General features: G+C 45.0%; 1 protein-coding gene across 1 annotated transcript in view; it reads left to right on the forward strand.

Annotated features, from left to right (window-relative positions):
- Positions 1-15844, forward strand: part of DNAH12 (dynein axonemal heavy chain 12) — a 124427-nt gene that overhangs the window by 40007 nt on the left and 68576 nt on the right. Inside the window, exons 16-23 of the mRNA XM_040407665.1 lie at positions 5277-5411; positions 6552-6745; positions 8468-8717; positions 10983-11168; positions 12434-12634; positions 13581-13775; positions 14552-14673; positions 15542-15824. Of these exons, the coding sequence (XP_040263599.1) occupies positions 5277-5411; positions 6552-6745; positions 8468-8717; positions 10983-11168; positions 12434-12634; positions 13581-13775; positions 14552-14673; positions 15542-15824 (1566 nt within the window). The remainder of the gene's footprint in view (positions 1-5276; positions 5412-6551; positions 6746-8467; positions 8718-10982; positions 11169-12433; positions 12635-13580; positions 13776-14551; positions 14674-15541; positions 15825-15844) is intronic.

Raw genomic sequence — 15844 nt, forward strand, 5'->3', positions numbered from 1 at the left:
TTTGGGCCCCTAGAATGCCAGGGCAGTATAACTACCCCACAAGTGACCCCATTTTGGAAAGAAGACACCCCAAGGTATTCGCTGATGGGCATAGTGAGTTCATGGAAGTTTTTATTTTTTGTCACAAGTTAGTGGAATATGAGACTTTGTAAGAAAAAAAAAAAAAATCATCATTTTCCACTAACTTGTGACAAAAAATAAAAAATTATATGAACTCGCTATGCCCAACAGCGAATACCTTGGGGTGTCTTCTTTCCAAAATGGGGTCACTTGTGGGGTAGTTATACTGCCCTGGCATTCTAGGGGCCCAAATGTGTGGTAAGTAGGTAAATGACCTGTGAAATCCGAAAGGTGCTCTTTGGAATGTGGGCCCCTTTGCCCACCTAGGCTGCAAAAAAGTGTCACACATGTGGTATCTCCGTATTCAGGAGAAGTTGGGGAATGTGTTTTGGGGTGTCATTTTACATATACCCATGCTGGGTGAGAGAAATATCTTGGCAAAAGACAACTTTTCCCATTTTTTTATACAAAGTTGGCATTTGACCAAGATATTTATCTCACCCAGCATGGGTATATGTAAAATGACACCCCAAAACACATTCCCCAACTTCTCCTGAATACGGAGATACCACATGTGTGACACTTTTTTGCAGCCTAGGTGGGCAAAGGTGCCCAAATTCCTTTTAGGAGGGCATTTTTAGACATTTGGATACCAGACTTCTTCTCACGCTTTGGGGCCCCTAAAATGCCAGGGCAGTATAAATACCCCACATGTGACCCCATTTTGGAAAGAAGACACCCCAAGGTATTCAATGAGGGGCATGGCGAGTTCATAGAAAAAAAAAAAAATTGCCACAAGTTAGCGGAAATTGATTTTTTTGATTTTTTTCTCACAAAGTCTCCCTTTGCGCTAACTTGGGACAAAAATTTCAATCTTTCATGGACTCAATATGCCCCTCAGCGAATACCTTGGGGTGTCTTCTTTCCAAAATGGTGTTATTTGTGGGGTGTTTGTACTGCCCTGGCATTTGAGGGTCTCCGCAATCATTACATGTATGCCCAGCATTAGGAGTTTCTGCTATTCTCCTTATATTGAGCATACGGGTAATGAGATTTTTTTTTTTCGTTCAGCCTCTGGGCTGAAAGAAAAAAATGAACGGCACAGATTTCTTCATTCGCATCGATCAATGTGGATGAAAAAATCTCTGCCAAAAAAAGAAAAAGGAGGGGAAAGGCGTCTGCCAGGACATAGGAGCTCCGCCCAACATCCATACCCACTTCAGCTCGTATGCCCTGGCAAACCAGATTTCTCCATTCACATCAATCGATGTGGATGAATAAATCATTGCCGGGTTTTTTTTTTTTATATATACAAAGTGTTTGCCAAAGTATATGAACACCGCCACCTCCTCAGCTCATATGCCTCGGCAAACGTATCTTTTACTGCAGAGGAGAAATCTCGTCTTGCAGCGCCGCATACACCGACTTGCGTGTAATCTGACAGCAGCGCAATGCTTCTGTCCGAATGCACATCAGTGCTGCAGCTAGTCGATCGGTTGGTCCACCTGGAAGGTAAAAAAAACAAAACAAAAAAGAAAAAACCAGGCCGCAACGCAATAACTTTATTAACTGTTGAACAGAACATATAAACTTTTTTTAACTTTTTTAACTGAACGTTAACTTTTTTACTTACCGGTATTTTTTTTTTTGTTTAGTTTTTTTTACCTTTATAGAACAAACCTCTCCTTCCCCATGGGACAATGTGCAAAGCGCAAATCGCCCAAAGATGTGGCGAAGTACGTTATGCACTTTATCCCAGGTGAAAGGAGAGGTTTGCAGCAGCTGTGAGTGAATGGGCCCTAATAGCCCTGTGTGCCTGTCCTGTGAGATGCGATCCCTATGCTAGGTGTACCTGTGTGTGGTACTTCCAGAAACACTCTCCATAGCATAGGGCAGGGTGGTCAGGACAGTCAGGACAGAAATAGCGGGTGTCACGCCTTATTCCACTCCTGCTACAGACACGACATCTTTTTCGGGGTGACGGTTGGGTTGAGGTACCAGGAACGACACTGGGGAAATGTCGCTCGTGTAGACGGCTAACTACACTGGTGGATGGGGCCACGGAACCTCCTGGATAAAGGAGGTTCTCGATGATCTCTTCCTGGAATTTGAGGAAGGATCGTGTTCTCCCAGCCTTACTGTAGAGAACAAAACTATTATACAGCGCCAATTGAATTAAATATACAGACACCTTCTTATACCAGCGTCTGGTTCTGCGGGAAACTAAATACGGAGACAACATCTGGTCATTGAAGTCCACCCCTCCCATGAGCGCATTATAGTCGTGGACACAGAGGGGCTTTTCAATGACACGGGTTGCTCGCTCAATTTGTATTGTCGTGTCTGCGTGAATGGAGGAGAGCATGTAAACGTCACGCTTGTCTCTCCATTTCACCGCGAGCAGTTCTTCGTTACACAAGGCAGCCCTCTCCCCCCTTGCAAGACGGGTGGTTACAAGCCGTTGGGGGAAGCCCACGCGACTAGTTCGCGCGGTGCCACAGGCGCAAATCCGTTCTAGAAACAAATGCCTAAAGAGGGCCACACTTGTGTAGAAATTGTCCACATAAAGATGGTACCCCTTGCCGAATAAGGGTGACACCAAGTCCCAGACTGTCTTCCCACTGCTCCCTAGGTAGTCAGGGCAACCGACCGGCTCCAGGGTCTGATCTTTTCCCTCATAGATCCGAAATTTGTGGGTATAGCCTGTGGCCCTTTCACAGAGCTTATACAATTTGACCCCATACCGGGCACGCTTGCTTGGGATGTATTGTTTGAAGCCAAGGCGCCCGGTAAAATGTATTAGGGACTCGTCTACGCAGATGTTTTGCTCTGGGGTATACAAATCTGCAAATTTCTGGTTGAAGTGGTCTATGAGGGGCCGAATTTTGTGGAGCCGGTCAAAAGCTGGGTGGCCTCTGGGACGGGAGGTGGTGTTGTCGCTAAAATGCAGGAAACGGAGGATGGCCTCAAATCGTGCCCTGGACATAGCAGCAGAGAACATGGGCATGTGATGAATCGAGTTCGTGGACCAATATGACCGCAATTCATGCTTTTTAGTTAGACCCATGTTGAGGAGAAGGCCCAAAAAAATTTAAATTTCGGAAACTTGGACTGGTTTCCACCGGAAAGGCTGGGCATAAAAGCTTCCCGGGTTGGCGGATATAAATTGTGTGGCATACCGGTTTGTCTCTGCCACGACTAAGTCCAAGAGCTCCGCAGTCAAGAACAGCTCAAAAAATCCCAGGGCCGAACTGATTTGAGCCGTCTCAACCCGAACTCCAGACTGGGCGGTGAAAGGGGGAACTAATGCTACGGCTGAAGTTGGTGACTGCCAATCAGGGTTTGCCAGCACCTCAGGGATTCTAGGGGCTCTACGGGCCTGTCTGTGCGGTGGCTGCGACGGGGTAACTACTGCACGTGCCACCGTACCAGCTTCAACTGCCCTTCTGGTGCTCGCCACGTCACCATGTTGTACGGCAGTGCTGGTACTAGGTCCAGGGAGGGCTGCGCTGCTGGTGTATGCCTCACCACGTGATCCGGCAGCGCCAGCCCCACTCTGCTGCTCTTGAAGCGGATCCTGCACAACCTGTGGTCTAGCGACACGGGGTCGGGTACGCCTGGTGCTGTCAGGGACCTCCACCTCCTCGTCCGAACTTTGGGTCAGAGAGCCACTGCTTTCTACAGGTTCATATTCTGACCCGCTAGATTCGTCAGATGAGGGTTCCCATTCCTCATCCGACTGGGTCAGAATCCTGTAGGCCTCTTCAGAAGAATACCCCCTGTTTGACATTTGGACTACTAAATTTAGGGGTATTCCCTGAGACTACCCAAGAAAAAAAGCAAGCCTGTCTTACAAAGGGGAGGCTAGCGAAGTACCGGAGGCCGCTGCGGTTGATAAAAAATATCAAAACTGATTTTTTTATCGCCGCAGTGCGTGTAAAATGAATGTGCAGTGATCAAAAAAAAATATATTTTTTGTCACTGCGGTGGGGCGGGGGTGGTTGAACGCACGTGTGGGCGACCGATCAGGCCTGATCGGGCAAACACTGCGTTTTGGGTGGAGGGCGAGCTAAGGTGACACTAATACTATTATAGATCTGACCGTGATCAGTTTTGATCACTTACAGATACTATAAAAGTACAAATGCTGATTAGCGATACGCTAAACAGCGAATAAGTGACTGCGGTGCGGTGGGCTGGGCGCTAACTCACGCTAAACTACCTAACCAAGGGGCCTAAACTATCCCTAAAACCTAACAGTCAATACCAGTGGAAAAAAAAAAGTGACAGTTTACACTGATCACTTTTTTTCCTTTCACTAGTGATTGACAGGGGCGATCAAAGGGGTGATCAAAGGGTTAATTGGGGTGCAGGGGGGTGATCTGGGGCTACAGTGAAGTGTTTGGTGCTACTCACAGTTCAGTCTGCTCCTCTGCTGGATCCAACCGACGAAAAGGACCAGCAGAGGAGCAGAGAAGCCATATAACAGATCATATTTACTAATATCATCTGTTATATGACTTGTGATTGGATTTTTTGAAAATCGCCAGCCTGCCAGCCAATGATCGTTGCTGGCAGGCTGGTGACGAACTTCTACTTTAACTTTTGCCGGCCCGCGATGCGCATGCGCGGGCCGGCTTTGAGCGAAATCTCGCGTCTCGCGAGATGACGCGTATATGCGTGACTGTGCGCAGCGCTGCCACCTCCGGAACGCGAATCTGCGTTAGGCGGTCCGGAGGTGGTTAATATACTTAGTGATGTTTTTTTTTCGATTTTGATTTCACACAACGGCATCCTAACAGAACGAATGCATCCTATGTAAACAGTTTTATAAGAGTTTACCTATAATGAGTGTTTATGAGGTCAGAGATAAGAGCTACACACGAGCCGTCAACTGACAGAACTCAGTTGTGACAGTCTGCAGACTGATTTTTTAAACCTTGTTACTCAAAAACGGCTGAACATTTTTAATAAAAACCAATTGAAAAAAATGATTTTTTAAACCTTGTTTCTCAAAAACGGCTGAACATTTTTAATCAAAAAACCAATTGAAAAAATTATTTTTAGCCCAAAATGAGTAAATTGCAATCATAAAAAAAATGCCCCCAAATCATCTATAGCCTTTAAACATCAGAATATTTAGATGCATTAGTGACATCTTTATATCTTTACCCAGAGAGCATTTTTTAATAAGGTTTCTTAAACTTTTCTAAAAGTTGATTGAAAAGGCTAAGCGTAAAGGAGAAAGCGAACTACTGGGGAAAAGAGAGAAGCTTATGCTGGAACTGGAGAAATTGTCACGTCGGATGGAAGAATTTGCAGAGTGCTCTGAACTGGATATGATGCAGCAGGTATGATATTAATGTGCACTTTCTGATTTCATTCCTAGGCCTGCATGAAATATTGGGACCAGTTTGGCTGATAATGCTTAGATAGCATGCTCATGGTACCTGAATCTGAAACTAGGTCATAGCCGCCAGGGAAATGATAACTTCCCGTTGCTTGCCTTCAGGTGCTATGAAGCAGAGGGGTATCTATAAGAGGTTCAGAGGTAGTATTTGCACCCAGGCCTTTGTGTCTGAAGAAAGCCAATAGCCCCTCTGCCAGATAAAAGGCTGCCATTATTATAAATGACGTGATAGTTAGCGGAGCCCTTTTCCAAATGACACCTCTGCCATCAACAATCTTTAAAGGGCATCTGTCGCTACCTACCACTATGTCAGACGGTCGACAGCTGCCCATCTGCGCTTGTAAGTCTCTGGCATCTCCATAGGTTCCATCAATCCTCCGAAAAAATACTTTTTATAATTATCCCCTAGGTGCAACAAGGGTGGTGTTATTGCACCTCTTTGCACCCAGAGGCTCCACTCCCTGTCTTCTATGCCATGCCCCTACCTCTGTAGTGGTCCCTAAAGTCTCATGAGATCACGTTGTGTACATGCGCAGTAAAGGGATGGAGATTGCCAATCTGCCCGGCGATCTCCATCTCTTTACTGCTCATGTACAGAATGCGATTCTGTGAGACTTCAGGGACTGCCTGGTCTGTCCATCACAGTGGTGGGGACACGGCATAGAAGATGGGAGCCTCTGGGTGCAATAAGGTACAATGGCACCACCCTCATTGCACCTAGGGGGAAATTTACATATTAGAAAAAGTATTTTTTCTGAGGATTGACGGCACATATGGAGATGCCGGAGACATTGTGGGACTCCGGCTTACCAGCGCAGATGGACTGCTGCTGACCCTTTGACATAGTGTTATGTGGTGACAGATGCCCTTTAAATTGGTGTTTACAGGAGTGTATACACCTGCAAAGATTATAAAACAGTCCATAGCCTATTCATGAATATATTGTTAATGCCTTACCTTCTGTTTTTATTAGAGGATCACATATGCCGCCATTGGGAGCTGTTCCCTTAACCATCTCATTTTCTTTAGTGGAGACAATCGGTTTTACCTTTTCTTTGTCCGTGTTTCCTTCTGATTTCAGTACGTGACAGATGTGCGGACTGTACAAAAGCGTATAGCAGACGCAGAGGAGGTGATCACTTATATCAACAAGGAGGAAGCACTCTATAAATGGGACCCAACCACATATCCTGAGCTGGATTCCTTAAAACTCAACATTGAACCTTATCAGAAACTTTTCGCACTGATTTATAAGTGGCAGAAAACGGAAAAAAAGTATGTGTGACCGACATGTTAAACATTCCTGCAATACGTACATATGTATTTCTGTTCAAGGTTTAATAGTATGCTGGTTTAAAAAATAAATTTTTGAATACCTTATTAGAGACTTAGTAGGGGAAAGTCCACATGTCATAGCTGGCATCAATTATTTGGAGCAGAGAGTAGCTACATAGAGTATGTCTGTCTGCCTCTGTTCGCCTGTGAGTCCTATACATAGACCATTGATTTTAATGATCAACATGCAATGCTTCATTTTCTCCTAGGTGGTTCTGGGAGATTAAATATAACCAGATTCCACTACAGATTAAGGTTGATTTTTGGGGGCCTAGAACATGGGCAGACTGCCATAGACCGTACAGGGAAATTTCCCAGAGGGCTGCCCAAGCCCTCCTCATGGCTGCCGTCCAGGTACATAAAGATCTGGTGCTCTGTCCATTCATTAATGTAGGAGCATCAGGCACTTATGCACCTGGCCAACGGCTGCAGGTGGCCAACTATATTGGCGTCCTCAGGATGATGGTACAGTTTGATATTGTAGCATGGGCGGCAGTATTTAGTGCTGCATTGTGGTATTTGGTTCTGCTGGGGCGGTATTTTTTTGCACTATGGCAGGGATGCTCAACCTGTGGCCCTCCAGCTGTTGCAAAACTACAACTCCCATCATGTCCTGCTGTAGACTGATAGCTGTAGGCTGTCCGGGCATGCTGGGAGTTGTACTTTTGCAACAGCTGGAGGGCCGCAGGTTGGGTATCCCTGCACTATGGTATTGCTGGCTCCGCCTACTTTAGTTGTCCCACCTTCTGTCAGTTTGGACCTGCCTACAACATGGGGCCACTTTTCATTTTTTTCCAGGGCCCCTTTAAGTTCCCAATCTGCCCCTAGTCCTAAAAGTGGTACCCCCTGGGGCCCTCCTAAGTAAAAGGGATTGTCAAAAGCAGCCTACACAGACCACGTACAAAAAAAAATAAAAAAGATTAAAGGATTTGTCCTATTACAAACCTTTATTCCCACAGGACAGGATTGGGGAAAAGTGTTTGATTGGTCAGCATCTGACCACTGGGCTCCATGCCAATCACCAGAATGGGAGACCATGTTCCCCCATTTTAATGGAACAGCGGTCACACTCTGCTGTTCCATTTAAGTCTATGGTACTGCCGTAGATAGCCGGGCACTTGCTTGGGACGCCCTCAATAATAATCTAGGGCAGGGGTGGGCAACCTGCGGCACTCCAGCTGTTTTTAAACTACAATTCCCAGCATGCATACCTGCTCTGCTCCTCTCAGAACTCTCATAGAGATAAATGGAGCATGCTGGGAATTGTAGTTTCACAACAGCTGGACTGCCACAGGTTGCCCATCCCTAATGTAGAGGAAATGCCTGGTCACAAACATTTCCCCCCTTGTGATAACAGCTTGTGATTTGTGGTTTTCTTTTTTGGGTACTGCAAACTACAGGACTTTTGACAAATTAGCTCTCTGATCCAAAAATATATATAGAATAGAAACTAGGGAAATATTATATATATATATATATATATATATATATATATATATATATAAAAAGAGAATATCATTTAATAAGCAGTAATTGGTGGGCTGAGGGTATGTCTTAGCTTTTAGAAGACTGACCTATTTTTTGTTGATTACCTCTGTATTTGAAGATTGTACAAGTTCCAGAGATAAAAACATAAATGCAAAAACTTTTTTTATCTTCCAGGTGGATTGATGGTGCCTTCCTTGACCTGAATGGAGAAAGCATGGAAGCAGAGGTGGATGAGTTTTTCAGAGAGGTCTACAAGACGATGAAATTGTTTCAGCAGAAGCAGAAGAAATCAGAAGACGAGAAGAAAAAGGCTGTCCGTCAGCGAACACTCACTGAAGACAAGGATAAGGTCGAAGAGGAGAAAAAGGAAAGCCGCATAGTCATCATGTGTTCTGCTATCATTGATCAGATCAAGGCTTTTAAGGTAGGATCCTCAAATAACGTATACATCAGAGCTTTCCTTGCATTAGGTTAAAGGGGTATTCCCATCTTAGACAATGGGGGCATATTGCTAGGATATGCCCCCATTGTCTGATAGGTGCGGGTCCCACCACTGGGACCCGCACCTATATCGAGAACGGAGCGGGAAGCGCTGTGGCTAGAGGACCCCAGATTTTCCGGGGTCCGTCCACCACCAAGCGCTAATCCCCGCCTCTCCTATAGAAGTGAATGGGAGCGTGCCGCGCATGCGCGTCCCATGCTCCTATACATTTCAATGGGGCAGATGGCAATAGCCGAGCCAGCACTCAGCTATTTTTCGGCTGCCCCATAGAAATGAATGGAGGGCGGCTGCGCATGCGCAGTGCGCTGTCCTTCACTTTCAGGGCTCTGTTCTCGATATAGGCAATGGGACCCGCACCTATAAGACAATGGGGGCATATCCTAGCGATATGCCCCCATTGTCTGAGATGAGAAAACCCATTTAAGGCTCCACGAGAGTATTGTCACCTTAGTGCGATCCGTGGATGACTTCAGTGTTTCTGTATGGGAGCAAAAACACTGCGTCTCACTGATTGTGACCTTCACAAGGATGCTTGGACCTTTCCCATAGGGACACATTTCAGCTCTGCTAAAATGTCCATTTTAGTAATTACTTTATTCCCCATGAAATAACTTTGCTGGAACATCTTTCCTATAACTCTGCATTGTGCATTTCCTTTGTTATTTTAACTAGAAATCTATGAATAAATTGATACCTGGATTTTATCAGTTGGTGGTGTGTCTCTACACATTCTTACATTGTCCACTTAGAAGGCCGAACCCCTAGGATATGGGCTCATTTACATTATTGCGATTATTGCGACAATTATAGGGAAAAAATGTTCCTACAAACACTAGTTTCTGAATTTTTCTGTGTAAAGATGCTGCTATTCACCCAATAAATCAGTAAAATGCTAGGTGTTTGTTTATGTGGCTGGCGAAGAGTTAATCTGTTTGGTACTGAATAATCACAGCGATTATTTATACCCATAGAGAGAGAATGATTACTGCATGTAAATGCAGCTTTAAAGGGAACCTGTCATCAACTTTATGGTGACCTCACTGAGGGCAGCATAAAATAGTGCCAGAAATGCTGATGTCAGCGGTGTGTCACTCATGAGCTAAAAGTAAGTGGTTGCCGAGAACCAGCATCATAACCATTGCAGCCCAGGCCTCGAAAAGAGTCAAATCTACCTGAGAAGAGTCCTGGTTATCCATAATCTCCTGCTCTCTCACCATCTGCTGATGATTGGCAGTTCTCTCCTAGAGGGAAAGGGAGAAAACTAGGTAGAAGACGGTCAGTCATCAGCAGGAATTCATGAATAACCAGGACTCTTCTCAGGGGGCCATGACTCTTTTCCAGGCCCAGTCTGCAATGTTTGTGATGTTGGTTCTCGGCAACCACTTACTTTTAACTTTTAAATGACAGACTGCTGAAATCAGCTCACCTGTCTCTACTCTATGCTGCTGTTAGTATGGGCAGCATAAAGTTGATGACAGGTTCCCTTTAACAAGCAGCCAATAATCCCTACATCCAGCTGTCAATATAGTCAGGAATTTCCAGGAGGAATAACAAAGGAAAAGCACAATTCATAGCTGTTACAGAATTGTAATTTCATGGGAAATAAAACTATTTACTAAAATGGACATGTCAAGAGTGCTGAGAGAACTTTTCATGCTTAATAACGAAGTACCACTGTCGAGTATAATAGTCAATTTGTTTATACATGAAAAAGATTTAGGGGGTCATTTATTAAGACCTACGTTTTAGACACTGATTTTAATAATCCCTGCGCTGGTTCTGGCCTCTACATAGCTTCGGTGCATCCCCCACTGGTCTAAATCTATGCCAGCTTCCTTGCTGGTGTACATTTAGAACATTTTCTACACCTAAAAAAGGCGTAGAAACTTTCAAATGAGACGGGCCTAGCGCCCTGCCCCCTTCCTCACCCACGTCAGCCCCCTTTTTTAGACCTGGCGTGAGCGAGGAAAAATCGCAAATTGTGGCATAGATAACCTTTGCACCGCAATCTGCGACAGATATACGTCAGAAAACTGGCATATATCTGATAGTAAATGACCACCTTAATTCCTATACAATTGCCAAACCCTGAACCATGTCGGGAACGCAGTATTCCAGTTTATATAATTTGTTTTGTTAGCATTAATACCTACACATTGACTTTAATATATGCATTTCATTTTTCAGGAATATATCCCTCTGGTGAGCATCCTGTGTAACCCTGGAGTCAGAAGCCGCCACTGGCTTCAGATGTCTGAGACAGTCGGCTATGACCTCACTCCAGATTCAGGCACCACCCTGAGAAAGGTTTTGAAGCAGAACTTGACGCCATACTTAGAGGAATTTGAACAGATCAGTGCTGCAGCCAGTAAGGTAATGTTCTGTACTAGAGATCCTAACTAACATGGTCACACTAAGAAACTGAAAAAACAAATGCCTTCAAAATATTCACTGAAACTAAAGTACATAATTATAAAAACAATTGTAAAATAGTGACAATTTTGACTAAAGGAACAGCATGCCGGAGGTCACCAAATCTGTCCTAGCCAGATATTGCCGTTCATCGCCAGACCCCATAGTGACTATGGGGTCTGGCATAGTCTATAATGGCATCGTCTATAATGGCATCCGGCATAGTCTATAATGGCATCCGGCAGGGACCTGGCTGCTTTCCTGCATTTCGCCGGAAAGAGCCCGGATCCCATTATAGTCATAGTTATTTGCCGGAACAGGATACCGGAAATGTAAACGTAGCCTTATAAAGATAAGGCTCCAATAGTCAAAACTGACTACTGCAGATGTAGACTTAGAAATACTTACCCTTACATTGCTTCTCAACCTTACAGCCTATTGTAGTGATTTGTTCACCAGCTCATCTCTGAAGCTGGGCAGACACCAAACATATAGCAAGAGGGGTTGGGCATGTTGGATTTCAACATGTGCAATCTTATGTTCCCGCAGGGGATAAGACGCTTCTGAAGCATTCTGCCAGTAATTTATTGGGCATTCATGTTCAGCTGATCCGAGCCAAGCATGCATGTGTATGGTGTAGTGTTCAGAAATAGCTATCTGTTTTCCACAGTTTGCAGCTGGCCGCACCCCCCCTGCATAGATGAAAAATGACAAACTATAGATAAAAGACTGGATTTGTATACATATAGGTCATCCATAGGCTTCGGTTTTAACAAACCATACACTGTGCTGTACATGTTTTTTGGTAGAATGCCTCTGGAGCAGGCGGCACTACTGCATACCGCAGGTATCTGACGTTCATCAGCCCAACAGAGGCCAACAGGACATATAAATGTATATGTTTGATGTATGCATCCGGGACTGTCCTTGCACCTACAGCAAATGGACACTGCAGATGCAGTGTGAATCCACCCTTACAGAAAGAGACCCTAGCCCTGTGATGGCTAACCTCCGGCACTCCAGCTTGTGGCAAAACTACGACTCCCAAGATACACACTTGCCTGGCTGTTCTCAGAACTCCATACAACTGAATGGAGCCTACTGGGAGTCTTAGTTTCACCACAGCTGGAGTGCCGGAGGTTAGCCATCACTGCCCTAGGCTACTACCCGAAGTGTCTGTATATGAGTCTATCATGGGGCACTAATTAAACATTTCTGTGTTTTAGGAGTTTTCCCTGGAGAAAGCAATGCATACTATGGAAGAAATGTGGGACTCCATATCCTTTCATCTGAGCCCCTATCGAGAATCAGGGGTTTCTATTCTATCGGCAGTCGATGAAGTCCAAACCATTCTGGACGACCAAATCGTGAAGACTCAGACAATGAGAGGATCGCCGTTCATCAAGCCCTTTGAGAAAGAAATTAAGGTATAAAGTATTCACATCCCAATGAGCTCCTGTTTGTTCTGCATGGTCAGGCTGGGGCTCATACTACATGTAGTGCAGGTAAATGGATAGGTTCAAATTTACAAATCCTGCATCAAATAACATTTCCTACTCGCAAGTAATATTATAGAGGACCAGGCACCACTCCTGACATCTATTTTAGTACATACTGTTATTCACTGTGCAATGGCAATTCTGGAGCATCTCTCTTAGAACTGTTCATTGTGCCATTCCTCCATTATTCCTCCTGGGAATGTATAAATAAATAGCCAACTGGACGTTACCATTCCTTTTCTCAATAGGTCGTGTACCTGCACATTCTGATATTATCATCACTGACAGTGCCAGGGATATTAATATTAAATAAGCCCTCAATGGGGAATTTTGAGGAATTTTTTCGTCATTTGCATGTTATCAAAATTGTTATCTTGTATTTTATATGTTATTAGATTTTCCATGAAGGGGTTTTATCAACTCAGACATTGGGGGTTTATGGTTAGGATATAGGTTGGACCCGCGCCTATTTCCAGAACGGTCCCCGTAAGTGAAGGAGACACCATGCATGCCGTGCTCTCCATTCACTTTTATGGGAGTCCCAAAAATAGCCAAGCGAGCGCACTCGGCTAATTTTGGAAGACCCTTAGAAATGAATGGAGAATGCACCACTCAAGCGCTACCACCGCTCAGTTCACCTCTATGGGAGAGTCAGAAGTAGCCGCTTTACTAATTTCAAAACTTCCATAGAAATGAATGGAGGCCTCGTATGTGCGTCTGCCCTCCGTTCACTTCACGGGTTTTGTTTTGGAGAGAGAAGCAGGTCCCAGAGGTGGGACCCACAACTAGCTGATACTGGTGGAATATCCTATTGATATGCCATCAATGTCCCAGATGGGCCACCCCCTTTAACCTTTTACTCATCTCATTTCAGCATTGGGAGGAACGACTTATACGGGTCCAAGAAACCATTGATGAATGGTTGAAGGTACAGGCTCAGTGGCTATATCTAGACCCCATATTCTCCTCTGAGGACATCATGCAGCAAATGCCTGAAGAAGGAAGGTTATTCCAAACTGTGGACAGAAACTGGAAAGAGATCATGAAACATTGTGCAAAGGACCCAAAGGTAAACAGCCTCTTGATAGCCGCTAAGTGAATGATACTAGAAATCCTGATGATTTTACATCTAGCCTTGATGTAGTCCGCCAGACACTTCATGAAGCTTTCACATGCAGAAATACAAGTGGCAGATCCGTTGATCACACCGATCCCATTTTATTGGTCCTTGCAATCTATGTTAATCAGTTAGGGTGACACATTATTTATTTGAATTATTGGTACGTAAAAAATGGGCGGTGTATTGCGCTGTTCTGGGTGGTTTTAGCTGCGGGTACTAGTGATACCGCCTCTAAAACCACCCAGAACAGCGCTCTATAGCGCCCACTTGAGCCGTTGATGTCACAGGCTCCCTGCTAGGCGGAAGTCTCCACCTAGCATAGTGTTGTGAAGCCCGGTATGTCACTGGCACAAATGGGCGGTGTATTGCGCTGTTCTGGGCGGTTTTAGCTGCGGGTACTAGTGATACCCGCCTCTAAAACCACCCAGAACAGCGCTCTATAGCGCCCACTTGAGCCGGTGATGTCACAGGCTCCCTGCTAGGCGGAAGTCTCCACCTAGCATAGTGTTGTGAAGCCCGGTATGTCACTGGCTCACAACAAACAGGCTCTGCACGATGCAGCATAAAGCAGGGGGAGCATCGGAGCAAGAAATTGCTCCGATGCTCCTATCCTACATGCTAAAGGAGTAAAGGGGAGCTTAAGTCCGGGTTCAGCCCTGACTGTTTTTTCAGTCTGTGCACCTATATTATAGTATCTTACTTATGGACTTTCTACCTTGTTTTAGGTTCTAAGTGCAACCTCTCTGACTGGACTTTTGGAAAAGCTGCAGGACAGCAATGTACTTCTGGATAAAATCATGAAAGGACTGAATGCTTATCTGGAGAAGAAGAGGCTTTTCTTTCCGCGGTACGTTCTTTGTATTAATTTGTTGCAGGTTTGAAGGAGGGCTAGTGTATTATGATCTGCTGCTTACGCCACTTTCACACAGCATTTTCGGACTGTGTCTGTAAGACCAGGAGTGGGCCTAAACCATTGAGGAGGTGCTAATCTTATTATTGCACTTGTCTCTGTAGGTTCTTGGTTTTTGCTTACAAATACTGTGGTGTGTAAGTAGCCTTAGACTTTATAGGAGAAACAGAAAAAACAGAATGCTTGCCAAAGACGGATCCGTTACATGAAGGACTCCAAGAGGGGCCCGTGGGCCTCATAGACTATAATGGGGTCCGCAGGTTTCTGTCAACAAAATGCAACATTCTGCACTATTTTGTCAGTTATTTTTTATGGGATCTGTGAAGAATGCCCCTAATGGAGCATCCATCTCCAATGTGAACAAAGCCTCAGGCCGCACACACATGACCGTGTCATGGGCATGTCGGTTTTATGGACCGCAAACCACAGATCCGCAAAACACGGGCAATGGTTGTGTGCACCCCACATTGCAGTGTGGACCTATTGACTTCAGTGGGTCCATGATCCACATGTTGCGGACAAAGATAGGACATGTCCTCTCTTTTTTAGTGCAGCTGCATGGACCTGGAAGGGCTTCCGTGTGCTTCCAGGCAACATGCTGGCCGTGGACCTGTTGAAGTCAGTAGGTCCACACCATGATGCCAGATGCATATGGCCATGGCCCATGTTTTGTGAGTTGCTATTCCAAGTACTCACGAATGTTGATTCAGTTACCGTGGCTTTTACAGTTCATTACCAAAACCAACAAACGGCTGTACAATTAATAATCCTGTTGCTATTTGTATTCTGTTGTGCATTTTTATAGCTTTTTCTTCTTATCCAATGATGAAATGCTGGAGATTCTGTCTGAGACCAAAGATCCTCTCCGGGTCCAGCCGCATTTAAAGAAGTGTTTTGAAGGGATTGCAAAGCTGGAGTTCCTTCCTAACCTGGATATCAAAGCCATGTACAGCACTGAGGGGGAACGAGTAGAGCTCATCCAGACGATCTCCACCTCTGAGGCACGAGGAGCAGTGGAGAAGTGGCTCATCCAAGTGGAAGATGTCATGTTAAGGAGCGTGCACGATGTCATCGCCCGGTCAAGAATGGTAGGCTTCTACCTAAGGAG

This window comes from Bufo bufo, chromosome 9 (genome assembly GCF_905171765.1).
Source record: "Bufo bufo chromosome 9, aBufBuf1.1, whole genome shotgun sequence".
Taxonomy (NCBI): Eukaryota; Metazoa; Chordata; class Amphibia; order Anura; family Bufonidae; genus Bufo; species Bufo bufo.